Source organism: Prenolepis imparis, unplaced genomic scaffold (genome assembly GCF_030444845.1).
Source record: "Prenolepis imparis isolate NDT839.2.m4 unplaced genomic scaffold, iyPreImpa1.0 SCAF_15, whole genome shotgun sequence".
Classification (NCBI taxonomy): domain Eukaryota; kingdom Metazoa; phylum Arthropoda; class Insecta; order Hymenoptera; family Formicidae; genus Prenolepis; species Prenolepis imparis.
Genome location: NW_028141173.1, coordinates 6,127,828 through 6,153,803, shown reverse-complemented (window position 1 = coordinate 6,153,803; position 25,976 = coordinate 6,127,828). Strand labels below are relative to the sequence as shown.

Sequence of the window (25,976 nt, the reverse complement as noted above, 5' to 3'; positions counted from 1 at the left end):
AAGCAGTGGTATCAACGCAGAGTACTCAATAATTTTCGAGTTATAAGCGATTGAAAATAAAGGGTTTTTCGCAAACTAAGCCTTGTGGAAATAAAATAATAATAAATTCACATTCTTCAGTTAATTTTAGGTAGAGTTTACTTTAATAGAATTTTAATTTAAGGCTTAGTTACAAAGATACATGATGGCAAAAATTGAAAACATGCAAAAAATAATGACCTCCCTCGACATTTTCGCTGAGGAAAAATCGTCTCCAAATGATCCCAGGAATCTGCACACGACGGTTGATGCGACTATTACCGGACACCCTGTATATATATATATATATATATATATATATATATATATATATATAAAGCAGTGGTATCAACGCAGAGTACTAAGGACAAAAGTGCCTATCCCTAGATTCACTAATCTTACATACAGACAAAAAAATACGGTCATATACTGTCTACGTAAACGTGTGAATAGTGTAACAAATTGCGTATTGTTTTTTATTGTTAATTTAGAAACTGATTATATGAAACTGATTCGCCAATATGTATTTTTTTATTTTTTTTATTTAAATTGTGTCATTACAATCGTGCAACAAAACGTCGCATCTTAATAGATAATATTGTTGCAATAATGTAATGCAGTATTATGTAGAATAATAATAATAATATATTCGATGATTTTTAATTTATATAATATATCTTTTTGGGAAAAACGAAAGAAAAGAAACTAAAAATTAATCGAAATTATAATATTAAATATAATATTATACATATATAATAATGACCTTTATATATACTTTAATCGCTAGATAATTTATTGAACGTTTGAAAACTAAATCAATTTAAAAAATAATAAAAAATAAAAATGATAAATTAGAGATAGCGTTCGTGTCTTCTTAAAATTGACATTTTTAATTACAATCTCCATGTTCGTTTAATACTTGTCAATTCTTATTACTTAGTCTTCTGCTCCTTTTTAAATCTAGAGATAATTCTATAAATGTTATCTTGCGTATATTCGTCGGGGATATTTTCTGCATTAAGATTCCTAATATATATACAGAATTGACAATCTCTCTCGTATTATATCGTGTGTAACACACATACGAATAAAATGTATTGTAATTGTAAGATACTCCTTTCCAAAATAATGTACACACATACATATACACACACATTGTTGTTTTATATACTTATTAAAATAAAATATTTGACATATACATACCTCACAATTTACGATAAAATGTTAAAAAGGTATGTTACATGAAAACGAATATATTTAATCGTATTCAATTATTGTTCCTAGGAAAAAATATACATTTTACTATATTATATTAATGATGTATATGTAATCGCGCGTATGCGAAGTATGTAAAAGTATAAGTCTCTAAAGGAAGTTTGGAAACAATAGTGCATAGTTTTTTTTTTAGAAATCTAGTATCTGTGTATTTTTCAATATTTCTTTCACTTGAAATGTATCGTATGATTTTGTTCAAATGTAACATGCATCCGCGAAAGCGGATTTACCTCTTTTTATCTGTGATAAATTTTAGCGTAGCTGCTTAATCTTTTAATTCAAAAATGTGTGTTATTATTATAACAAAAGTAACTATAAATATGTATTCACACAGATGTATGAAGATACATCTTTCGTTCCTTTACTTCAATCGGATGTTTTAATTTTTCTTGTTTTTATTTTATATTATTATTATTATTAACTCAACTAAATAATATTTTCGAAACGTGCATATAATATATAAGAGCAATGGTATTATATTACACATATATTTTACACATAGAGAGGATATATATTAGCTCGAGATTAGTACTTAAAAATATTTGAGTTTGTATATAATGAACAATCTCTAGAAATATTTGAAATAATATATATTTATTAATATTCAAACTATTCGAGAGACATTTAAAAAAGATTCTAAAAATGCTTTTTCTGTTTTTGAAAAAATCAAAGTAAATATCTTCCTGTTTTTTTTATTGCTTATTTGATCAATATTGTTTTTAATAGGTTTTTTTTTTATAAAACCATGCAAACTGATATACATATAGGTATCTATATTTAAACACAATTAATTGACATTTTACAATCTTAGAATTGTGTGGAAATAATATATAGATTGCGATAAAGACATCCGAAATAGCTAGGATAAGTTTTCCGTTTACAGAATAGGGCTATAAGTATATTAAAAATAAATCTAAAACTACTGTGATAAAGACTCTTAATCTATGATATGAAAAAAGTTATTGTCTATAATATTAATATATTATTTATCTAAATATTAGCAATATAATTATAATATAATTATTTTAAATGTATTATTATAAGATTTTGTTGTATCATCTCCTTTTAAATTAAGATCTTACATTATAAGCAAGCTTAAGTACATATAAGAATGTGAATCGATCTATGTCAAGCACTTCGACTTACAGTTTTAATTTTTTGATAACGCATATTTACACTATTATTCTTGAATTGCACCGAGAATAGCTTAGGATTTATATTTCATTAAATAATATTTAGCGTTTTTTGCATCAGTTTTATTGTATATTTAATGATAGAATAGATACTCTCCGAGAGTCACACGTAAAATATCTTGTATAAAACATTTTTATTATAGATTTTATTATAGATTTTTTGGTGAGATTTATGAAAACATTTGTTAATTTTAATAACAAGCCTTATACACGAGCATAGAATTAAATTTTTATGAAAATGGGTTTTATAATAAATCTCAATAAAACTTTTGAAAGAGGTTGACATCCCGAACAATTTTGAACTGTTACATTTGAATAGTTCGAAGAGTTATATTATACTATCAGGCATAATAATAATAATTGGCAATTTTAATCAAGCAATATTTTTTATAATAGCAGGATTTATAAACATATTAATGTAGCAATATTTAATAAGTACTAATTTTTAACATCCTACATTATTATTGTGACCAGTCTTTTTTTATAGAGTAAATATCAATTATATTACACAATTTTCAACATAGCATGAATCTTTTATTTTTATTATTGAATATATCAAAGAATTATCATTATGAAGCGTCATTTTTGTCTACGATACTATCAGATTTTATATTACTGACTGCAATGCTAATATCAAATACACTATGCCAATATTTGATATGCATTATAAATCCTGTGTTATACAAAAGAAAAGCATAGTAATATATTAAAAAAGCTATTTAAAAATAAATGTGTTCAATTTGTTGTATACATGCACTTTGTACATCTGTTTTGTTAAGATAATTATGCATTATTTCTACATGTTTATTATTATATATAAATCTTTTTGTACTTAAGTGTGCGAGTGTTATAAATTATATATTAACATTACATAAAACGAAAATATTACAAACTATTAACTGTATCAAAAATCAATATTCTATAATAAAGTTAAATCTTAAAAAGTTCAGAGTTTTTGTAAATACTTTCTTAATTAATTATATATTAATAAATTTATTATTATTGTAAAGCATGTTTTAATAATTAATAATATAGAATATTAATATATTGTAGTTGCTTTTAGAATTTCTTTTCCTCACTTCTCAATTATTTATATATCTTCCTTAAAATAACATATGAAAATATCGGCAAAATATTTTATTTAATTATTTTAAATTATATACAAAAAATGCTTGACTAGAGTAGCAATCCCATTATAATTATATAAAGTGTAAATAATTTACAAATTTTCTTCTAATTTCCAGCAGTAAAACGCAATTGTTTATGAGAAAGATATTTTAATGATATTATACTGAACTCGCATAACCGTTTTTGGTGTATGCTCTCTGTAGTAACATATATTAATTTAATCACAGATCTATTTCGGATGTATCTTACTATCAATAGAAAGTATATCACAATATTCAATTAAATAATGTATGTAAAGTCTCAGGAAACGCAACGCTGTAGTCGTAACAATGTTCTGTCTTTTCCTAAAATTTCCATCATTTCAGCAACGGGTGGTCCAGCCTGTGCAGCATTTTATTGTACGTATTAATATTTTTTCTCACAATGGAAAGAAACTTATATTTACGCGCCGTATTTACCTTTAAACCGCTCAAAACGTTTCTCAGAACATTCATCAAAGCGGTAAACGGAATTTTATTTTTTTCGGCAAAGTCTCTCAGATACAAGATCATCCAATCCGTCTTATAATTACTTTCATCTATTTCACCTAATTCTGCATTTAACAGTTTAATCGCATCTGAAATAATGTAATAATATGTAATGTAACTTTCATCAATAGAATTAACAGCTTTTGCATAAAGAAATATTGAGATACCTGAACATCCAGCCTGTTCAATATTTGGCACAGAAGCTGGAACAACCCATAAAAATGCGAGCTCCTCTTTGACAAGATCACTGAGTGACGATATTCTATTTTGTGACCATTTTAACGTATTAATTATGTGATAATCATCCAACTGTAAGCTTCCATCATCTTTTCTAAAATAAAAATAATATAATTAAATAAATATATATAATTATTATATATAATTAAATAAATTTCTCTTGGAAAAAATGAAGGATAATTAACTATATTCTATGCAAAATTAAATATACCTTTCGGAAAATGCTTCCAATACTAATCTTTTAACCCGTTCAATGAAAAATTTATGATTCTTCTCGTTACTCAGCAAATTTGCCATTTCCAATTTATTAAACTCTAATAATTTTTCAGGCATAAGTTTGCCAGAATTCATTTTTAATTTACTAATATCGAACTGTAATGGAAAACAGAATATACATACATAATATATAAGAATTTTATTGCAATGTATAAAAAAGCAAAAATAATGACTTTTCTATTATCAACATTTATACCTTTTTAATTAGCTCCTGATAACTGTAAAGATCTTGATTCTGTTGCTCTTTATGAAAACCACCGCCAGCGCCTATCACATAGTTCAATAATGCTAATGGAAAAATACCCTGTTTTCTAAATGACTCAATCTTTATGTCACCTTGTCTCTTTGACAATTTGGATCCATCTGCATTTAATATTAAAGGCAAATGTCCATAAATAGGAGGATCCCAACCAAACGCTCTGTAATGGATAAAATCTATTAAATATGATTATATATAAATGTATAAATTATTAAAAATTTAAGTTTTAGAAAAAATTTTTAAATATAAATAAAATTCAAAATTTTTTATTTAAATTGATTTAAAACATGTGAATATGTGACTATTTTGGATAAAGCTACATACTTATAAAGCATAATATGCTTGGGTGTAGAAACTTGCCACTCAATACCCCGTAAGACGTGAGAAATCTCCATAAAATGATCATCAATCACGTTTGCAAAATGATAAGTAGGATAGCCATCTGATTTTACAATAACTGGATCCCCTTCAGTTTTAGAAATATCGTGCAATACATCTCCATAAACCATGTCGTTAAAGGGTTCTGGTGTGGATGATAACTGAAATATTCAAGCACAAGCAACTATTTTAAAACTATTTTGAAATATTTAACTTATCGAATAACATGTGTGTAAAAAATAAACTTAGAGAATACCTTAAATCTGATGCAATAAGATGAGTTCTTCCCGAGCATCTCTTTCACTTCATCTTTACTAAAATGTCGACACCTGTTATCGTATTTAGGTATTTGGCCGCACTTTATTGCTCCTTTTCTTAATAAATCCAGTCTTGTCTCAGTGCAAAAGCAATAGTAGGCAGATTCATTGTTTAAGAGTTTCAACACCTGTTCCCTACAAAAAGTAGTTGAGAAATTAAATAAAATTATTGACAATTTCTCATTTTATTCTATCACCTGAATACATACTTGTATAATTCAAGCCGTGATGATTGCACATAAGGACCGGTCGGACCACCTCTAGTGGGATCCTCATCAGGTATGATTCCTGCCCATAGCAAGTCGTCCTGAAGTTTCTCTATTGCCCCGGGAACTACTCTTGTCCGATCGGTGTCTTCGATTCTCAGTATGAAGGTGCCATTGTTGCTACGTGCAAATAAATAATTGTACAATGCAGTACGTAATCCTCCCAAGTGCAAATGGCCTGAAACAAATGAATGAAAATTGACATTCAAAATATTTTAATATCAAAGTTAATTCTTTCAATAATAGGGACAAGAGAAAGATTGCAATAATTCAAGCACGTAATCCTCCTAAGTTCAAATGACCTGGAACAGATGAATGAAAATTAACGTTCAAAATATTTGAATATCAAAGTTAATTCTTTAAATAATAGGGACAAGTTTAATCTGTCGTTGCAGGAGAAAATGATGGTATATAACGTTTGCCAAATCATTTACCAGTGGGACTAGGTGCGAATCTAACCCTGACGTGGTATTTCTTGAAGAAGCGTCTCTGCAATAGCTGGAAATTTGATGCTCGAAGTATATTACGCTGCATATCTCTGTTCAAGTATTCCGATTAATCCTATGAAGACAATGGACCGTTCAAGCAACGCGAATTTTAACGACTTCTTCGAGAAACTTTGTTTCGAAAGACGCGAATTTGAAGCCATATGTTCAGCGTGTTCGTGATTAGAACGACACAGTTCTTCGGACATTTTTTATTTTTACCGATGGAAAACTACACTGAAATTAGATTAGATTTTAATCATTGATAGGAATTGAAATAAAAATATAGAGAAAAAGTTTTATTTTAAAAGATAAAGCGAAATAATTCACAAAGTTGAATTTCAGGATTAATTTTTCGATATTGTAACAAAATAAAAAAAATATATATATATATATATATATACAAATATTGTTTAATTGTAAATTAATATTTATGTTGAGAAAAGGAAAAAGAATTAGAAATATAACATAATTAAGAACTCCAAAAAAAAAGTCGATTGCGCAAAATTGATCACTTTAATTGTCTACTGTTTCTTTACATCATAAATATTACATTAAAACTTAAATCTTAAAGCATAAGAATAATTTGTGTATACACTTTCCTATAGATTTTATAAACGAACACTTTATGCAGTATTTTTCTTCCTCACACTCTTTCGTAACAAATATATATACATTTTCGTTTCGTGTTGTGATATCATGTCATACACTCGTCATATAAATGATAAACGCAAACAAATTTTTGAATTGATATATCCTATGCATGACTGCTATATTACACATGTTCGTATTTTACATTTCCCTTTTACTAAACAGGCAACTTTTGAATACATAGAGGTATTATGTAGATATTTAAGAAAGGATGATACATATAATATTAGGAAAGGATAGTTTTAAAAAAAAATTATATAAACTATGCTATACAAATTTGCAACCATTAAACTGTATGCCGTTAAATCAAAAAAGAAAAAAAATTTTCATTGTTTTAGCATTTTAGTGACATGTTTGATGAATTTATTTATTAATTGGTTTATAAAAGCGCATCTCCTCTGTAATGAACGAAATTATGTGTTTGACATACAAAATAATGAAAAAAAATTGAGCAAAAAGTTTCATAAAATTTATATTTTTTATAAATTTTTTCATCCTTTAGAAGCAGATTTATACACAATCTTTCAAACAAAAAAAATTATTTTATATAAATTTTATATAAAATAAATTTATATAAATATTTTATATAAATTTATATAAAATTTATATAAATTTTATATAATATACATATATATGTATATACATATACATGTATATATGCATAATTTGCACATTTTTCGTCATATTTTTTTTGTATCACAACTAATGCTGAAAACAAGCAACATCTATTATGCCTAAAAAAAATAAATATACACATATGTGTATATATATGCACACACATTATATATATATATATGCGTGTGTATATATATATATATGCGTGTGTATATATATGTACATATATATATATATATATGCGTGTGTGTATATATATGTACATATATATATATGCGTGTGTGTATATATGTACATATATATATATATATATATATATATATATATTTTTAGTCACAAAATATGTTTCATCAAGGTTTCGATTAAAGATTTGGCATGAATTGAAAGGGGCAGATTAGAGATCACGAATTGGAATGCTGAGACGGTGTGAGGCTACCAGTATGCTCGGGGCTGTGTTTCTGTTTTTTCCTTTTCTTCTCTTTCTTTCGCTTTTTTCTAGCCTCCTTCTCTTCGTCGTGTCTCTTCTGCTTCTTATGTTTCTTCTCGTGCGTATCGGAACCGCCCACATCCGTCGTCGCAACCTCTTGCCCACTGAGCACTTCCCCAGGCTTATGCTTGTGCTTTTTGTGCTTATTCTTATGTTTTCTCTGAGGGGCTTGATTAACATATCTATATTGTTCTGGTAGCTGCAAAATTATATTACACATTTATTTTTGGTCTGATATTCTATATATATGTATATATACATATATATATATATATTTTTAAATATAGGACATCTTACTGGGCCAGGATGCAATCGAAAACCGGCAAGTTGCACACTCGTTAAAGGCAATAACTCCTTACCACCTATCGGAGGTTTCTCAATCACTGATCTTAACGAGCTAGAAAGAAAGAATGAAACAAAACATAATAAGAATTTACAATTATTCCTTTTAAAAGATTCAAATTACCTGTTATCATGATGTCCAGGTTTATCTACAATACCAGGTAAATTTGGCAGAAAAGACGACAGCTGTTCCTTGAGTTTTTTACCACTAAACTTGCTATAGGAATGTTCGAGACCATAATAGGCCATTAAATTTGTCGCTCCAGTAAGTTCGCTTTCCCCTAAAGGAGTAACAAATCTTTATAAAATTACGAGTTTTCTTTTAAATACTTCCAGAATTTCACATGGTTCATTGGCTTGCAAAAAGAACAAGTATATAACGCATGTAATTAATATTGATTTTAAGTCTCCATTCTCCTCTCTCTTATGGCTTTCATTACCTGGGGGTTCCTTCATCAAGTAGAAAGGTCCACTGTGAACGATAGAAGGATTCTTCCCCAGAGAAATGGTCGTCTTCAACGTCCCCGTGGAGTCTTGACGAGACACAACCGGAGAACGTGCGCCCCTCGGCGAAGACTTTGGCGAGTACTGCTCCATCTTGCGAAACTGATCGCCCATTATCATCCTGTGGCTCTAGTTTATTGCACGTTCACGTCAAAACTGATCCGGACACCCCCGGAAACGATTCACGTGGCCAATGTAGTCCAACAAACAGTGTTGTGCTTAGATGATTTTAAAATTGCTCTATAAAGATGAAATAAAAATATGTAAATTTATCTTAGATAAGATAATTTTGTTTTAAATATATCTAGATAAAATTATATGGCGATTCATCTAGATAATTTCCAGATAATATCATTTTTAAAACCGCTTATGTAAACACAGTTATAAAAAAAATGTAAATCATATAAAAAGGATATAAAAATATATTCATACTTTTATTCATAAGTTTTCATCGTTTAACTGCTCAAGTTCTACTATTTAAGTATTTTTATGTGCTATGACTCTAAACCCAAATTATACAGGTATATTATTCTAGATAATTTAGTGAAGATAACACTTTCTTTCATCTAAGATGCGCAGATATAGATAATACATATTTTTTTATCATCTATATAAAGATATCGCCAAAATTTCATCTAGATGATCATCTATTAAATTTTATTTAGACAACAACAAACCACGTTCAACTCGTCCGAACTGGTTCAGGTTAGGAATCGCGCGATCCGCGAAGCTTCATCGACGGCTGCAACATTGTGACACGAATTCGAGGCCGATCGCTGAACGAGGACGGTGTTGAATTCGCCGAGGAACGTGTTGAATGCATCTTAAGGAAAGTACAATGACCTCATGCGAAGTGTCTTCGTTTACGTGAAACGCAAAAATACTCGAGCGGGTATATTCGAACGTACGTTTTCCACTGCTATCATACTTGTTTCTAACTTCGTACTCTTTTTCGCGGATCGAGAATCGGCTCGACGTAGAAAACTCGCACGCAACCGTTTCACGCGTCCTCGCTCGTCGCCTACAAATCATATGTTTTAATGCGAATACGCATGACGCGACAACAGATTAGGCCGATATTACATTTGTCGTACGACAAACTTTTTAAGCATTGATTGGCTGCAGTATAGACAATTTCTGAAGTCTCTATTTTGTAGCCAATCAATGAGCTTAAAAAGTTTGTCGTACGACAAATGTAATATCGGCCTTAGGGCCATTCCACAATAGGTTGCAAATGCTCTCGTTGCCAGTTGATAATTGCGGATTGACCAATCGGATTGGAAAAATAAAGATACCAATTCGTCAATTTTGGTCACGTGACGTCTTTTGCCGCTAAAAATGAGCGTCGAGCGTCAGCATGAAAAGACACCTTCATTCTCCATTTTCAATTGTCGCGACAATTCTTGAGAATCCACATTTTTATTCAAGATTATTATTTTATTTTATTTTTTATTATATTTTCTATTATATTTTTCAAAGCACATAATTCTATGGCCGGTATTCATAGTCCGTTCTTATTTCAAGACCGTCTTAAGTAATGTCTTAAGATGCAAATACGGCTCTGTGATTGGTTAATCACATCTTAAGATTGTACTTAAGACAGTCTTAAATATAAGAACCGACTATGAATACCGGCCTATGATTTTCTACGAAATTTTCCATGCATTTTAATTTAATTTAATTTTTTAAAATTGTTAGATTAGGTTAGATTAGGTTAGATTAGGTTAGATTAGGTTAGGATATCAACATCCAATAGGAGAATTGAAAATTAGGAGGTTAGGATCGGATATTTACACGGGTTTTCTTCTGGAAGAGAATGTAATATAAAAATATATTAAATCACATACATCAAGATATTGAAAGGTATTAAAAATTAAAAGAACTGTTGCTTAAATATATATTAAAAAAACTACAAATGCGAATGAGTTATTTTGCAGATAGATTGTTGATGTAAAATTAAAATATGTAAATAAGGCCCTGCGCACAATAGAGAAAATATTAGGAATAAGAATTATTTTAAAATAATAAAATCGAAAAAACTCTGATATAAAAATACAAATTCGAGTATAAATGACTAGTAAGGGCTAATAAACTACTAAGAGTCCTTTATACCTGAATTTGTATTTTTATATTAGTTTTTCTGATTTTATTATTTTAAAATAATTCTTTTCCTAATATTTTTCCTATTGTGCGCAGGGCTTAAAAGTATGTAACATTGTATTAATAATTATGATTTTTTTATTTCTCTCTAGATGAATCCTATGTTGCGTACGATTCGAGCTTGCATGTATTCTGTGAGACATGCCAAGTACAGTACTGTACCTTCGGAAGCAGTAATATTTACAGAAGATGACAGCATGGTTGTCTGTTGGCATCCAGAGAAACAGTTTCCATACGAATGTTCCTTACCCCTGCCTGAGGAGAAGCCTGATACTTCTGTATTATGTATCGGAGACAAAGATGTCGCAGATGTTTTCAGAAAAACGAAGCCCGCTCGGGTTGTGGCGGAATTAGCAAAGATTACATATACTACGAAACACAGATGGTATCCTAGAAGCAGAGACAAAAAGGCGAAGAAGACAGAACCTGACAGACCATACTTGTAATTTGAAAGATGATTTAAAAAATCTCATCTCTGAAGTTTTTTTAAATTTGCTTTAAACATGTAGTTATTTTTTTAGAAAATATATATTAATAAATGCTGTACAAAGATAATTTTTATGTGTGTTACATTATCTATAAATTAATTACTTGCATATTTATAATAGTTTTTCTATTTTTTCTTTAAACTTATATATATAATGTTATACAAATTTTCCATTTACAAAAAAGAGGTACAAATTAGAAATAAATAATTTCTTATCAATTATTATATTACAATAAATTCTAATATATGTCAATTCAGAGCGTTGCTTTTATGACAAACGCTTTTTATATTAATAAAAATATCTTACATATATTTATGTTATTTTATCAAATAATGTATCTGATATTGTCTAAAAACATAATTAATTGCAGAAGCAATAATATAATTACATTTTACTACCGATATATTAACATTTATATATAATTGCTGCCATGTTTATATCACCGCTATGGATGAATAATTAAAATTTGACTGATTTGTTATATTGCCCCTATCTTGCTACTTTATTATAAATGTTGAGGGAAAAGTTGTCTTTCTCCCTCTTGCATAAAAATTTGCAAAGCTTTGTACAACAAATATCTACCAAATTTCCGTTTTTGCTGCATGCTCCATGTTGCCGCGATGCCGTAGTATTCGCCACTCTTGCAATTACCTAAATGTTCCCTCCCTATTGCATCTATCATGGCAGCCTCTCTTGTGTAAGCTTCCACCGGAATAACATTTTGAAAAACATGTAAACAGATCACACCATGATCACTATTCCATATATCAAGAATGCAGTTAATTTTTTTGTTTGTAATGGTTGAACTGCCAACCCATGTTTTAAATGCATCGTAAAGATGATCGAAAGGTCTGGAACGTTTGCCTTTCCCAATGTAAAATATAGCGTTAAGAAAGATCGACCAGACTTCAGCTTCTGTCAGATGTGCACTACGATTCGGTAGATCTTGTGTTATACGCGAATCTAATAGCAGATAAGTGAAAGATGTTTTTGATCTGCCCTCGCGCCACCTTCGAGATGGATCTGGCGATACAAATTCTTGGAATACATGCTTTTCTAGACTTTTGTAGGTATCCACATGATTTAACCAATCTCCAAACTCCAAATGAGACTTGATTCTGTCGCTGAGTTCTGCCTGATTTCGTGAGATGTTTTGCTGCTTTGGCATCGATGGAGTATTAGCGCTTCTAATGTTTTTTAAACGCATAAGACGTCTTTGGTAAAGCTGCCTAGTTGTATCAGTAATTGGACCAGGTTGATCACCAAGTTGTCTAAGTTCTCGTCTAAGAGTAGCATCATCAATGAATAATAGCTCTTCCGGTAAATTTTGAGAACTGGATGTATCTAATAATGTAATAAAGAAAATATTTTCTAATTATTCTATCAATAATAATTTTATAATTAATATGTTGATGAAAATTTTAATAACTTACCAGACATTATCATTTTGCTTTTGACATCACATTCATTTCCACTGAAAGTACTAAAAAAATGATAAGATTATATATATATATATGTATTTGATAAGATTAAGTTTGATGAGCTTAATCTCTCATTTGTTGTAAACAAGGTGTGACATAAATGATTTAACTTATATAATTAATTGTGATATTGTAATTATATTGTGATAATTGTAATTAATTGTAATATAATTAAATAATATTAATTATTTTAAAAAAAAATAAATATTGTAGTTGTAAACTCACCTAAATGGTGTGATACAAAGTCGTCGTTCTAATAAAATTACACCTTCTTCTGGATCTTCATATTTATATTCTTGAGTACTAACATATGAAAGCGTAGACCTGTAATTCACATTTTATTCAAGTAAGAAATTGTACACTTTTGAAAAATACTATTATCAAAAAATATTATACCATACGCACGAGTTTTTTTCGATTTTGTACATATCTAAGCTTTTGACTTTCGCTATATTCTCCATCTTCTTGGAATCAGTATTATTTTCTAGTCTCGAGGAAGATGATCTTTCAGAATCCAGTAAATATATCTGTTTTTTACATTGTATAGGTAAGTTTACAGTTGGCAGTGAATTATTCTCTTTAATCAATTTTTGTGGCTCGTGAAATTCATTATTGCACCAATTTTTTGCATGTAAATTACAAGTCTTACTTATATTCATATCCAGATCTTCATTCAGTAATTTCTTGGTGTCACAGTCAACGCAATCTATAGAATTTTCTCTATGCCACATATCAGATTCGGTTGTACATGCAGATTTGATATAATTGATAAAAGCGTCCGTCATTTCCGATGCCTTATCAATTTTAAATCTATCTCTTCTGAATGTTACAAATTCAGTATTTACTTGATCATTTTCAAATTTCATATATTTCTTAAGATTGTTAAAATTGTTAACAAATTTGTTCTCCTTTTCCATTTGATTAAAGCTGTTTTCTAGAAGATTTGCCTCACTGTTATCAGATGTTATAAATGGTAATCTATCTTCGTCATATCTTCCCTCATCTAACTTCGTTACCAAACGACTGTTACAATGATCTTGCAAAAATCTTATTTTTGAGGATTCTTTAACATTTAATGATGAATATTCACTACTTGTATCCAGGATATTGTAACGAGTATCTTCAGCTCCCTCGAAGATTGTTTTATTCAAATCAACTGGTTTTAATTTGTAATAGGCAGTAAATTCATCAGAAGTGACATCGCTTTCATATTGATATGGATTAAGTTTTCTTTTCTTGGAACCGGAATGAAACTTATATATCGATCTTTTCTTCTTTCTTGGCGTCGATTGTGCAACATGTTTTTTGTGCCAATTAATATCGGGATGTTGCATTTGAGTTGTGTACTTCTTGAGTACATTCGTGGAAGGATGATCGTTGGTGTGTGATGTTTTTCCTAAATTTCTCTTCCCAGTTGTGCAAACTGGTGTTGTAAAATTGGGCGACTTACTAACAATAGAATCATTAACATATGACGGTGTTAACGGCGTTTTAGCAATATTTTTTCTCTTACTATGATTAGGTGTACTAAAGTTCGGCGACATACTAACGATAGAATTATTCAAAATATTACATGGTGTCACAGGAATTTCGTTGGAATTTTTTTTGTGTTGTTTCCTAGAAGAACTTTGTGTACTGTATTTCGAATATTGTCCTCTCACATTAGGAGTATCAAGTTTTAAAATATTTTTATTAGAAGTGTGCTGTAGTTTAGATGAATAGTCCTTTAAATTTTTGTAATATTTACGTTTATAATGTGCACTTATATCTTTCTTCACTTCAAATGGCATATCAGAATCGCTTTCTGCAATACTGCTTTCCTTGCACTTGTTTCTATTGCAGTTATGCAAAGTCTCGTTAATAGTACAATCGCTTGCTAATGATGATGAAAGATGATTAATGATTTGACTAACAAGACACTTTTCTTTTTGCATGACATCAGAAAGATGTAGGTTTGCAAAGTCAAAATCAAGATCAATAAACGAGTGATTTGGCACTTCTTTCTTATCAGTCCATACAAGATTATTCTGCAGTTGAGTAGTTATCGTATTAGTAGCTCTAGAGGAATATTCATCTAGATTGTTTAATAGTTTGCATTTAGTTTCTATATTATGTTCATCTGGTGAATTATTCAAATTTACCATCATTGAGGAAGAGTTTGACTTACAATCAGTAAGTATTATATTATCCAAATTTGATACTATATCTTTTGATGCAACATACTCAGCAACAATGTCCCCATTCGTAATTAAAACTTTATCTGCAACATTAAGAGTAAAAAGGTAATAAATAATTCAATTTAATTATTCAAGAACCAAGCTCTTGAAAGAAAGCTTACCAAGCACCATATTATATTTAGGCTTGTCATCCTCATCTTGAATGTTGTCACAGTGGTTTGCAAGCATTGTCACAGCTTTGAAATACTTTCCATCAAAAGCATAGTGAAATGGACTGTGTCCATTATTGTCCAAGCACAATGGATCACCACCATTTGTTAAAAGTAACTGTAATATATTTAATCTTCCCCAAGCTGCTGCCACATGAACCGGAGTCATTCCGTCATTTGATCTGGAAATATATATATATATATATATATATATATATATATATATATATACTGCATTCACATATTTGCATATAAATTATAAGATTATTATAATCTAGATTTTCGATCATACCTCACATTGGGATTACCACCATGACGTAAGAAAAGCTTGGTGACTTCTTCTGCAAATTCTTCTGAATCATTCCCGATAACCAAGTGAAATGGAGTAACTCCATGCATTGGAATTAAGACATTGGGATCTGCATCTTTATGTAACAGAAGGGTCGCCACTTGTCTATGTACATGAAAAATTTGCAAATTAATTCTTCTTAAGAAATCTATAAAACAATGTAATTCTAGAAATGTTTGTCATCATATATTCTTGCCTTATGTTATTGTCCTCAAGTCCATCGCAGAGGGATGAAGCTAAAAATAAGCCACCTTTTCTTTTTGGAGTCGCCAACATCCTCTTGCTTCAATATCTTGTGCAGTCTAAAATAAATGATACAATATGTATAAAGATACTTTACAAAAATTTACTTTTATACATACAATTTCATTATTATAATAACGAACCATGAACAATTTATGTAGCAAAACAGAATAAATCATTGGTACAATCAATATCAATTCGTTTCCTTTCAAAATAAATATACATGATTAAAACTGTCTCAAAAGTTACATTTAAAAACTTTCGTGTAACAAAAACATCAAAGTTCTCGAATTTAAAATATGCTATAAATAAATACAGGACGTTCCAACTTTATCGCGTCTTATTTTATCATCATTATCACATAATAAATATAATACAACGTCCTTTATAATTAGAAACGTGATAGGTTATTTTTTCATAGTTTATCTTTTCAAATCTAATAATCATAGAGAATTTTTTAGAGAACTTTCCAGATAGAGGTCGGGGAGACGTTAGAAATGCTTCGAAGTTTGATTGACCAATCAAAACGAAATGAGTAAAGAGTTCTCGAGCCTGATTGGTCAATGCGACGCATCTGAATAAAGTCCCTAGAAATAATATATAATAATATATTATATATATATTATATATATAATAATATATTATATATATATTATATATATAATAATATATTATATATATATTATATAGATAGATAATAAGTTTATTGTTCCCCTAGGGGTTTCAATTTCAATACATCGCTTTACAAATCAAAGAAAATTACACATTAACGCCGCCAACAAATTAATAATTTTTCCGCTTTACGCCATTACCCTGCCTAACCACACACATACGCTTTTTCTAACCCTATCAAACTTAATCCTAGACTTAATACTAAACTTAACTTAAATTAAATTAAAGGGACCTCCGCTTCCGGTTTATGCTCTTCTCATTTCTTCCTCACTCTCATTCATTCTCTCTTTCTCCCTCTCTCTCCCTCTCTCCCTCTCTCCCTCTCTCACTCCCTCTCATTCTCTCATTCTCTCTTTCTCTCACTCACTCTCACTCTCCACTCTCTTGTGTGTTCTCTCCTCTACCCCTATTCTCCCTTATTCTCTCCAATTCTCTCAGCCAATTCTCTCTCTCCCCTTCCTCTCCCAACACTATCCCCACCATCTCCTGCCAGCTCCCCTCTTCAACCCATCCCAAACATTCCTCCCAAACATGTTCCCATCTCTCTACTTCCCCCCAACACACTCTGCATTGCTTCTCCTCCTCCTTCTCCCAATATCTACTTCCCCTCATCCCATTCCCTAATCTAAATTTCGCGATCCTCTGCCATCTTCCCTCCCCCCACTCCTTCCTCAGATATGCCGGGATTCCCTCCCCCCTGATCCACTTATACCACTTGTACTCCGAAGCCTCTATCTTACTCCACCTCTCCTCCCTCTGCTTTTCCTTATCTATCGCCTCTACCTCCTCCCACCTGAATTCTCCCTTCTCCCTTCTTTCTTCCACCTCCTTTAAAATCATTCCCTTATCCTTAAAAAATTCCCTTCTTTCTTCTTCCCATTCGGATAGTTCTCTCCCTTTCTTCGCCCTGTTCTTTATCTCCTCCAGACATTCCCTCGCCAGCTGCCCACCTTTTCCCTCTTCTAACCTCCTCTCATAATCCCATACCCTTCTCCCCATTCTCACCCTTAATTTATCCCTTTGCAGCTCTTCCCTTACCATATACCCCGGTGTTCCCCATTCCACTCCCAGCACCCACCTTAAATATCTTTCCTGTATCCTTTCCATTTTTTATATATTATATTATTATATTATTTATATATAATAATATATTATATTATATTATATTATTTATATATAATAATATATTATATTATATTATATTATATTATTTATATATAATATATTATTTCTAGGGACTTTCGTCTCCCTGACCGCTGGAAAGTTCCTACGCGGCGCGCGCGAATGAAACATCACATCGCGCATGCGTCGACGAACCGAGCCGAGAAGGGCCGAGCGATGACGAGCGACGACGACGGTGGCGAACAGCGCCATTTTGTTCGCTCCGTTTCTGCCTAGCGAGGGACGAAGCGTAGTCGTTTTCGACGAAGAATACGCGGTATTTCCTGCAAAGCTGCGTTCGCTGTCGCACGCGTCTCTCCTCCTCCCCCTCCCCGCGTTTCTTTCTTTTTTCTTGTTCCTCGTTGAGTTCCGGTGCAGCAAGCAGCGTTGATGATTGGGATTCCGCGGGACGATCGACACAAAATCACGGTCAAGATCCGCAACAACATGAAGAGGAGCTCGAGTCGCGACACTCCGCCTCCTCGTGTCAAGCGGAGCCGATCCTCGATGGGACGGTAAGGAACCAAGGAAGGCGTGGTGTCGCGTCAGATGGACGTTTATTTCCTCGGCGAACTTCACGCGATCATTTATTTACGATACGAATTTTCACGCATTCCTTCTTATATATACAGGGTGTCTCAGAATTAGTGGTACACTTGTTAATGGCAGATTCCTAGGATCATTCGGAGACGATTTTTCCTCGGCATAAATGTCAAGGCACCAATAACTTTCGAGTTACAAATGATTGAGAAAATAAAGGAAATAAAATATTAACAAAATCACATTCTTCAATTAATTTCAAGTAGAGTTTACTTTAATAGAATTTTTATTTAAGGCTTGGTTACAAAGATATATGATGGCAAAAAAATGCAAAAAATGATGGCCTTCCTCGACACTTTCGCTGAGAAAAAATCTCCAAATGATCCCAGGAATCTGCCATTAACAAGTGTACCATTAATTCTGGGACACCCTGTATATACGCCTCTACTTATTTTTTTTTCCTTCTTCATGTTAGTTTCCTTTCTCTCCCTTCATTCTCTCTCTTCATGGCCAGATCGTTGAACTGTGTTAAATCAATCAACACAAATGGTGATATTGTGTTAATGATGTGTGATAAAATTTTTTTTTTTTGTGTATTCCTGTATATACGTGCGACGATATATGTATGTGTGTGTCGTGTGTTACGCATGTGTGTATTGTGTGTATGAAGTAAAGACATCACTTGTTGGAAACAATTTATTTATCTGTATAGATAATTTTAAACATGTCGTAAAGAGGATTAAAATAAGATTTCTGTAATCTTTTCTACGTAAGTGACTTGTAACATTTTATTCAAATTTAGTATATTTTTTGCTACGCAAGGCCATTCTGCGATATCTAATATTTTTCTACTTATAAGGTCCTTATACTTAAAGGAATAGGAATAAATATTAAGCATTAAGCCTACTGCACAATACAAAAGTATAGATATTATAAAAGTATAGATATTGCTTGTACTTTTATATTATGCAGTAGGCCTAATGCTTAATATTTATTCCTATTCCTAATATTTTCTCTATTGTGCGCAGGGCCTAATACACTTTAGTCTATTTATTAGGATTATTATGGAAATCTAATGTAAATCTAGCTTAAGCGCATTGGCAATGCTATCGAAACATGTATATTTTGTGATATCTCTAGATACGAGGATTCCAGCGATGAACGTATCACCCCAGAGAGAATTCGCCGGCGAAGCCGGGGCGCCAGAAGTCCCAGTCCGCCCACCCGAGCATCCTCTCACGCGCGCTACGTCGAGTCCAGCTCTCATCGCGACGAGTATCTACGGACGCCGCGCGATGTGCCAAGGGAACGACCCTACAGCTACAAGGTTCTTTGCGTCAGCTCCATCCATCCAAAGGCCAGCGACGAGATGATCAAGGACACCCTGTACAGGGAGTACAAGAAGTTCGGCGACCACTCCATTCAGATCTCGCACGAGCCGGACGAGCGCGTCGCGTACGTCTGCTTCAGGAGCTCGGAGGACGCCCGAGACGCGAAGCACGCGAAACCTCGTATCATCATATACGACAAGATGGCCCTAGTGGAGCCGGTGTACGACAGGGCCGAGAGTTATCGTCGTCCGCGATCCATCACGCCACCGGATTACGAGAGATACTACGGACAGGCTCGGTCTCCCGGACCCACGGATAGACACAGACCCCTGGAGAGGTACGATCGGGTTTACGGACCACCGGTGAACCTGCCTCCGCATCGGGAGATGCGTCGCGAGACTGTCCCGCCGCCGCATCACGAGTTCGTCCGACCTCCGATACATCCTCACGGACCGCCGCACGTTCACCCGCCACCTCACCATTACGGTCCACCGCGACACATGATAATACGTCATCCGGGACACGGATTCGAACGCGTGGAGAATAAGAAGGACAAGTTCCCCAATTATTTGCACCACGTGTCGCCCGAGGACGATCCCCTCGCGACTCGAACCCTGTTCGCCGGTAATCTGGAGATTAACATCACAGAGGAGGAGCTGCGTCGTATCTTCAGCAAGTACGGCATCGTCGATGACATTGATATCAAGCGTCCGCCACCAGGCACCGGTAACGCGTACGCCTTCGTGCGCTTCCAGACACTAGACATGGCGCACCGATGCAAGGTCGAACTGTCGGGCCAGTACATCGGCAAGTTTCAGTGCAAGATCGGTTACGGCAAAGCTACCCCGACCACCCGGATATGGGTGGGCGGACTAGGACCTTGGACTTCCGTGCCGCAACTGGAACGGGAGTTTGATCGATTCGGCGCGATCAAGAAGATCGACTACATCAAGGGCGACAGCAACGCTTATATACTTTACGACTCGATCGACGCCGCGCAGGCAGCTGTGAAAGAGATGCGCGGTTTTCCCCTAGGCGGACCAGATCGTCGATTGAGAGTGGACTTTGCTGACGTAACACCCGGATTCGGGTTCAAACCCAGACCGTATTCCGAAGAGAACAGCGACTTCAGGCCTCGTCCGGCCGACTACGAGTCCCCGTACGATCCGTATGGACCCGAGGGAGAGTTCAACTATGGGCCGAGGGGCTTCCGTGGTGGCAGAGGCAACTCGTCGTGGCATGACCGAAGAGGAAACACTCGAGGTGGCTACAGAGGCTCCTATCCCGAGGGTTACATGCGCGACGAAGCCGACTGGCCGAGCAGAAGACCACCGCCCGAATTGGAGTACGAGGCGCCACGTGGACTGCGAAGATCATTGTCGCGCGAACCAGGAGTAGATAGATCGAGATCGCGTTCGCCACGCAGACGACAGATGGATTCAGACTCGGACTCTGAGAACACTCGCAGCGGAATGTTGTCGACATCTCGCACGCTGCCGGACGTCGCGCGCAAGTCTATCGCCGTCTGGCAAGGTGCGTTGATACTCAAAAACTCGCTGTTCCCGGCCAAGTTTCACCTGACCGATGGCGAGACGGAGATCATCGACTCCCTCATGAAGGATGAGGAGGGTAAGCACATGTTGCGAATAACGCAACGGTTGCGCCTCGATCAGCCCAAGTTGGACGATGTATCTAAGCGAATCCAGACGTCCAGCTCGCATGCAATCTTCCTCGGTCTGGCCGGCTCGAGCACCGCGATCACGAATGACGATGCCAACGTGCAGACCCGGCCGCTGCGCAATCTCGTCTCCTATTTGAAGCAGAAGGAGGCAGCTGGTGTGATATCGCTGTTGAACAAGGACACAGAGGGTACCGGTGTTCTCTACGCCTTCCCGCCTTGCGCGTTCTCGACGGAACTTTTGAAACGCACGTGCCCTAGTTTAAGCGACGAGAGTCTTAAAGAGGATCACTTGGTAATAGTAGTGGTTAAGGGAGGTAGCGCCTAAAGAGAAACCTTTATATCTCTCTCTCATCTCTTGTGCGTGCGTATGTATGATTTTATATATCGTAAGTGTGCAAAAGGTTCTCTTTAAGCAGTGTATAGAGCGTGAAGGTGTCTAGGAGAACTTGTGTTTTTTGATCGATGTAAGTATTTTGCTTTTTACCGATGCTTCCACAAATGCGACGAGATTTGACCTTGTACGATCGTAGATTAGGAGAGCTAATGATATTTGAGATGATAATATTTGATACTTTACTTTACACACGGAATGTATATTGCATTGACTTGAGATGTCGGGAATATATTAACAACTTTATTTCAGAATCAGATGTACGATGGAAATTCGCGACGTTTGACGTTTGATTCAGTTGAGTTTACTCTAGTGATCTTAGGATTTATATGGAATCTACGTGTTGTATAAATTCCCTGTCACTTGGGTAAATTTTTGTAGAAATTTAACGACGCGGATTTTTATCGCGCGTTTTCATGAGATCTCTTCATTCTTGTATAGTTATTAATTAAGCTTAATGCTAGATGAGTGATTTTAAAATATTATTTTTTTGTACAATATAATCTTACATGATTTATATGATATACTTTTCCAGAAGAATAACTACTTTTCCATGAATGTATATTGTCGACATTGACTGCTAATACAAACTAAGAGATTAGAATACTTATTTTCTATCAAAAAACACAATTTTGGTACAGTTTTTCCATCACTCTAGTTAACATCTATCAGATAATAGCGATAACCAGTAAAAAAATTTTTATCAGCAAGATCATTTGCAAAAATTCATTATATTGAATCTTATTGAGAACAATGTAATCCTTATTATCACAAATATGTGTGTGATACTTCGAAATGTAGTATAAGAATTTATTTGTATTATACACAAACACACGATATATATACACACGCATACATATATATACTAATACAATTATACGTATATATTGATAGCGATATATTGTGCACCGTTCTTTCACATTTGCAGATATGCATATTATTATGTCAATGTAATTGCTTAAATTTTTTTTGCAAATGTAAAGTGAATATCTTTTTAAGATATGTGTATGCATATAAAAGTAACTAAACACGTAATTAATATTCTGCTTATAACAAAGAAAGATTTTCTTTTATGATTGTAGACTTCAACAATATTAATTAAATATTTACATGTTTTCACCGACAAAGCTGTACGCTTCTAAATTATATTTTTGTTAGAAAAAATTATGTGGACAACATTCACAAAGAGCGCACTTTAAATTATGGCAAACACATTTTGGCTCTATAATAATGAGAGGATACTAGGTGTCGTGAGAATATGATAATTTGCAAAAATCTTTAAAAATGTGAAAGGTCTGGTTTAGAGAGTATATTTGATATGGAAAACATGTATAATTAAGCGTTCAATACATACTTCTATAGATTTCTCTTTAGTGTGACATAACATATAGTAAGTGATTGTGCAGTAAATAATCCGTGAATAGTTATGACGAGTTTCTCAAGTTTGGACTGTGCCGAGAAGTGAAGACAGTGTAGAAAAGGAGCAAATCCAAGGAAGAGACAGAAATCTGTTAACCGTAAAACAAAGTTTATCCTATCTGTGTTTCCATAATGTCAACAAGAGTTTATTTCTTTCCAAGTGAGGACTGATTTTTTTAAAGGACAGTGTTTGGTTCGTGGCATAATAAAAAAAAGGCGCTATAAAACATGTGTACAGTGAAATGTAAAGGAAAAAAAAAAGAAAAAAAAAAGAAATAGTGATTGTGTTCCACATTCGAGTATGAGAAGCATTTTGGTGTGAATACGTATCTGGAATATATATTTTTATATTCATTCCAGAGATGGAAAAGAAAGATGATCTTCGTCATACTTGGATGTGACTGAAGGTGCAGTGGTTAAGAGTATACTTAGTGTTTTTGAACGGAAAAATAGATGCAGTTTATGTAGAGAAAAATTACAAAATGTGTCAATTTTCTTAGCACCGTTTTTCTTCACCTTAATAATAAAAAAAAAAGAAAGAAAGAAAATCGAAAATTCTCAGGAACTCGATAATAATATTTACAGTGATACGTATTCTAATGAATGTTGCTATTCGCGAGGAGAGTAAAAAAGAATTAGACAGATTATAGGGCTGTTAAAAAAATATCGAATGTTTAATGCTATAAATATGGATGTTTGACGGATAAAAAAAGTTGGAATTCTTCGGATTATAAAATGCATGCATGTGGCCGACAAATTAAGTAGACTATTTTTGATTCTCAAGAGTTTTGTACTCGGTATATAGAATTTAGTTTCTCTCGCTTTTGTTAAGTGAAGTTTATCGTGCAACAATATAGTGCTGTGATAATAATATTTAGAGCAAATGACAATCGGGAACAGTCGCGAAAATGTAGATTGTAGATTTCAAGTGCTTGTGTTGCCTAAGAATTACTCTTCCTTCTTCATTTGCGAAGGAAGGAAGGAAGGAAGGAAAAGAAGGCTGTCATGTCATTTACATATATTGTTGGCCACAATGAAAGAAAGAGAAAAGAGTTTGCCACTGTGACATTAGTGACATTTTTTGTGCTTTGTGAATTTCCCGAGAGAGACAGGAGCAGAGTTAAAGTCGCGAATTAACTTTCTAAACACCCTTATTCTCGAAATTCTTGTTCAAAAAACGAAAAAGTAGTTGTGCAACATATCGAGTACAAAATTGTGCATCCGAGACGAAAAATAGTATCGCAGAGGGAGAGAGAAAGAAAACTAGAAAAGAGAAAAACTGTAGGAAAAGAGCAAAGGACAGTGGTTTTTTCCTTGTCTCTGGCAGTAAGATTTTTTTTTTCAATCTTGTGTGCGGGTAGACGAAAGTGAGTTCTATCAGTGGTAAAACTCTTGGTTTCGATTTGCATCAGTGTTGTGCTGCTTTGCCCTTTCCTTCTATTCCTTTTCCGTCCTTATCCGTCCTTATCCTGTATAGCGTGGATCTCGATGGGTGCGTTCGGGGAGACGCTATTAGCGCCGACAGCGTCGTTCTATCTCTGTTACTTACTAAAAGTTGAACAAGGACAGAGCACGCTAATAGCGGCTAAAAGCGCGCTCCCCGAACGCACCCGATATCGACCGAGCTTCATTGTATACCTCTTTTGGTATCGCTTTGTAAAATTGTAAAATCTGTTTCAGAGAGAATCGGGACCAAAGGAACCGAAGAGAGATAATATTCGCGGAGAAACGTCCGATTGCTGTATTAAGATTTGCAAAAATAAATTACACAGACACGGTCACTTGAGACTATTATGCTCATCTTTCTTTCGCGAGTGTTTCTTTGCACGACTCTCGACTTTACATCGCAATCTTTAACATGCTTATGCTTTAAATATATATTCATTAATTATTTTTCACTTTGCTAAAGCTTTGAAATTGCAAAAAGTTTCTTGCAACATAACCTATTCTAATCTAATCCATAACATAACCTATATATCATAACCTCAGGTACTAAACATGAACGTTTTAATAATTTATTAGCTATGCTAACATAATTATGCACCTAATTACAATTGATTCTACGTTAAATATTGATTTTGATTGTTCGAGGTAGAAAACAAACGATTAAAGTGACTTGGTACAACCTATAAAGGCAAAAAAGAAAGTGATATTTAGAGAAGGACCAAAAATATGCATTTCTTTTTTTTATACAAATTACGTCTATTCGTTCTAATTACAGTTTTTATTTTTTTATTCGAAAGTTTTATATAGATATATACAATATATATATATATATATATATATATATATATATATATATATATACACATACATGTACACGCACCGGCATTAATGGTGTCCGGCGTTAGATGTGTGCGAATACGTGTATGACAGCCGAAAGTCATAACACGTATGTCGCGTTACGTATGTGTGCGTATGACTTTCGGCTGTCATACACGTATTCGCACACATTTAACGCCGGACACCATTAATGTCGGTGGGTGTACCCACACGCATATATCCACTTTAAGCGCAGAAAGTGTAAGCAAGAGCATATAAAGGGAACAGCTGATTGAGCATCACGTGTTCTGTCAAGTTTCAACAAATATTTAAAATTTATATTTTTTTGCGATATTACAAAAAATTTGAAAAATTACTGTTCATTTTTCTCGTAACAAAAAAATCTCAATATACAATTGTATTAAAACATACAAAAGACACATGCGAGAAATAT

At 33.4% G+C, this 25,976-nt stretch overlaps 5 protein-coding genes across 5 annotated transcripts; 2 read left to right on the top strand and 3 right to left on the bottom strand.

Moving 5' to 3' along the window:
- Positions 1-3,610: 3,610 nt before the first annotated feature.
- On the bottom strand, positions 3,611-6,579 carry Glurs-m (putative glutamate--tRNA ligase, mitochondrial). The gene is made up of 9 exons (XM_083055482.1): positions 6,309-6,579; positions 5,818-6,052; positions 5,548-5,743; positions 5,238-5,452; positions 4,851-5,073; positions 4,590-4,750; positions 4,309-4,472; positions 4,073-4,230; positions 3,611-3,995 (listed from the first exon to the last, which is right to left on the bottom strand). The coding sequence occupies exons 1-9, from the start codon at positions 6,406-6,408 to the stop codon at positions 3,915-3,917; spliced, it is 1,533 nt and encodes a 510-aa protein (XP_082911608.1). The 5' UTR covers positions 6,409-6,579; the 3' UTR covers positions 3,611-3,914.
- Positions 6,580-7,951: 1,372 nt separating this feature from the next.
- On the bottom strand, positions 7,952-9,216 carry Med19 (mediator complex subunit 19). Its single transcript, XM_083055622.1, has 4 exons — positions 8,895-9,216; positions 8,579-8,735; positions 8,410-8,509; positions 7,952-8,311 (listed from the first exon to the last, which is right to left on the bottom strand). Exons 1-4 carry the CDS (start codon positions 9,076-9,078, stop codon positions 8,027-8,029), a joined length of 726 nt encoding a protein of 241 aa, XP_082911748.1. The 5' UTR covers positions 9,079-9,216; the 3' UTR covers positions 7,952-8,026.
- A 1,445-nt stretch (positions 9,217-10,661) lies between these two features.
- Positions 10,662-11,673, top strand: Mrpl42 (mitochondrial ribosomal protein L42). The gene is made up of 2 exons (XM_083055468.1): positions 10,662-10,821; positions 11,211-11,673. The coding sequence occupies exon 2, from the start codon at positions 11,211-11,213 to the stop codon at positions 11,562-11,564; it is 354 nt and encodes a 117-aa protein (XP_082911594.1). The 5' UTR covers positions 10,662-10,821; the 3' UTR covers positions 11,565-11,673.
- Positions 11,674-11,702: 29 nt separating this feature from the next.
- LOC145946068 (uncharacterized) lies at positions 11,703-16,528 on the bottom strand. Its single transcript, XM_083055467.1, has 8 exons — positions 16,209-16,528; positions 16,019-16,124; positions 15,766-15,927; positions 15,426-15,655; positions 13,493-15,347; positions 13,313-13,411; positions 13,040-13,089; positions 11,703-12,950 (listed from the first exon to the last, which is right to left on the bottom strand). The coding sequence occupies exons 2-8, from the start codon at positions 16,096-16,098 to the stop codon at positions 12,112-12,114; spliced, it is 3,315 nt and encodes a 1,104-aa protein (XP_082911593.1). The 5' UTR covers positions 16,099-16,124; positions 16,209-16,528; the 3' UTR covers positions 11,703-12,111.
- Positions 16,529-18,032: 1,504 nt separating this feature from the next.
- On the top strand, positions 18,033-25,041 carry Nito (RNA-binding protein spenito). The gene is made up of 2 exons (XM_083055806.1): positions 18,033-18,413; positions 19,579-25,041. The coding sequence occupies exons 1-2, from the start codon at positions 18,289-18,291 to the stop codon at positions 21,773-21,775; spliced, it is 2,322 nt and encodes a 773-aa protein (XP_082911932.1). The 5' UTR covers positions 18,033-18,288; the 3' UTR covers positions 21,776-25,041.
- The last annotated feature ends 935 nt before the right edge of the window (positions 25,042-25,976 follow it).

What these genes read in the sequence shown, in the direction of transcription:
- Glurs-m (XM_083055482.1), bottom strand. Translation starts at nt 6,408, where the DNA reads ATGCAGCGTAATATACTTCGAGCATCAAATTTCCAGCTATTGCAGAGA. An exon ending in AAGCATATTATGCTTTATAA is followed by an intron (nt 5,074 to 5,237) that starts GTATGTAGCTTT and finishes TATCCATTACAG; the next exon opens with AGCGTTTGGTTGGGATCCTC. An exon ending in ACGTTTTGAGCGGTTTAAAG is followed by an intron (nt 3,996 to 4,072) that starts GTAAATACGGCG and finishes AATGCTGCACAG; the next exon opens with GCTGGACCACCCGTTGCTGA.
- LOC145946068 (XM_083055467.1), bottom strand. Translation starts at nt 16,098, where the DNA reads ATGTTGGCGACTCCAAAAAGAAAAGGTGGCTTATTTTTAGCTTCATCC. An exon ending in GGTGGTAATCCCAATGTGAG is followed by an intron (nt 15,656 to 15,765) that starts GTATGATCGAAA and finishes ATATATTTCCAG; the next exon opens with ATCAAATGACGGAATGACTC. An exon ending in TAAATATAATATGGTGCTTG is followed by an intron (nt 15,348 to 15,425) that starts GTAAGCTTTCTT and finishes TTAATGTTGCAG; the next exon opens with ATAAAGTTTTAATTACGAAT.
- Med19 (XM_083055622.1), bottom strand. Translation starts at nt 9,078, where the DNA reads ATGATAATGGGCGATCAGTTTCGCAAGATGGAGCAGTACTCGCCAAAG. An exon ending in CTTGATGAAGGAACCCCCAG is followed by an intron (nt 8,736 to 8,894) that starts GTAATGAAAGCC and finishes TTACTCCTTTAG; the next exon opens with GGGAAAGCGAACTTACTGGA. An exon ending in CCTGGACATCATGATAACAG is followed by an intron (nt 8,510 to 8,578) that starts GTAATTTGAATC and finishes CTTTCTTTCTAG; the next exon opens with CTCGTTAAGATCAGTGATTG.
- Nito (XM_083055806.1), top strand. Translation starts at nt 18,289, where the DNA reads ATGATTGGGATTCCGCGGGACGATCGACACAAAATCACGGTCAAGATC. An exon ending in AGCCGATCCTCGATGGGACG is followed by an intron (nt 18,414 to 19,578) that starts GTAAGGAACCAA and finishes TGATATCTCTAG; the next exon opens with ATACGAGGATTCCAGCGATG.
- Mrpl42 (XM_083055468.1), top strand. Translation starts at nt 11,211, where the DNA reads ATGAATCCTATGTTGCGTACGATTCGAGCTTGCATGTATTCTGTGAGA.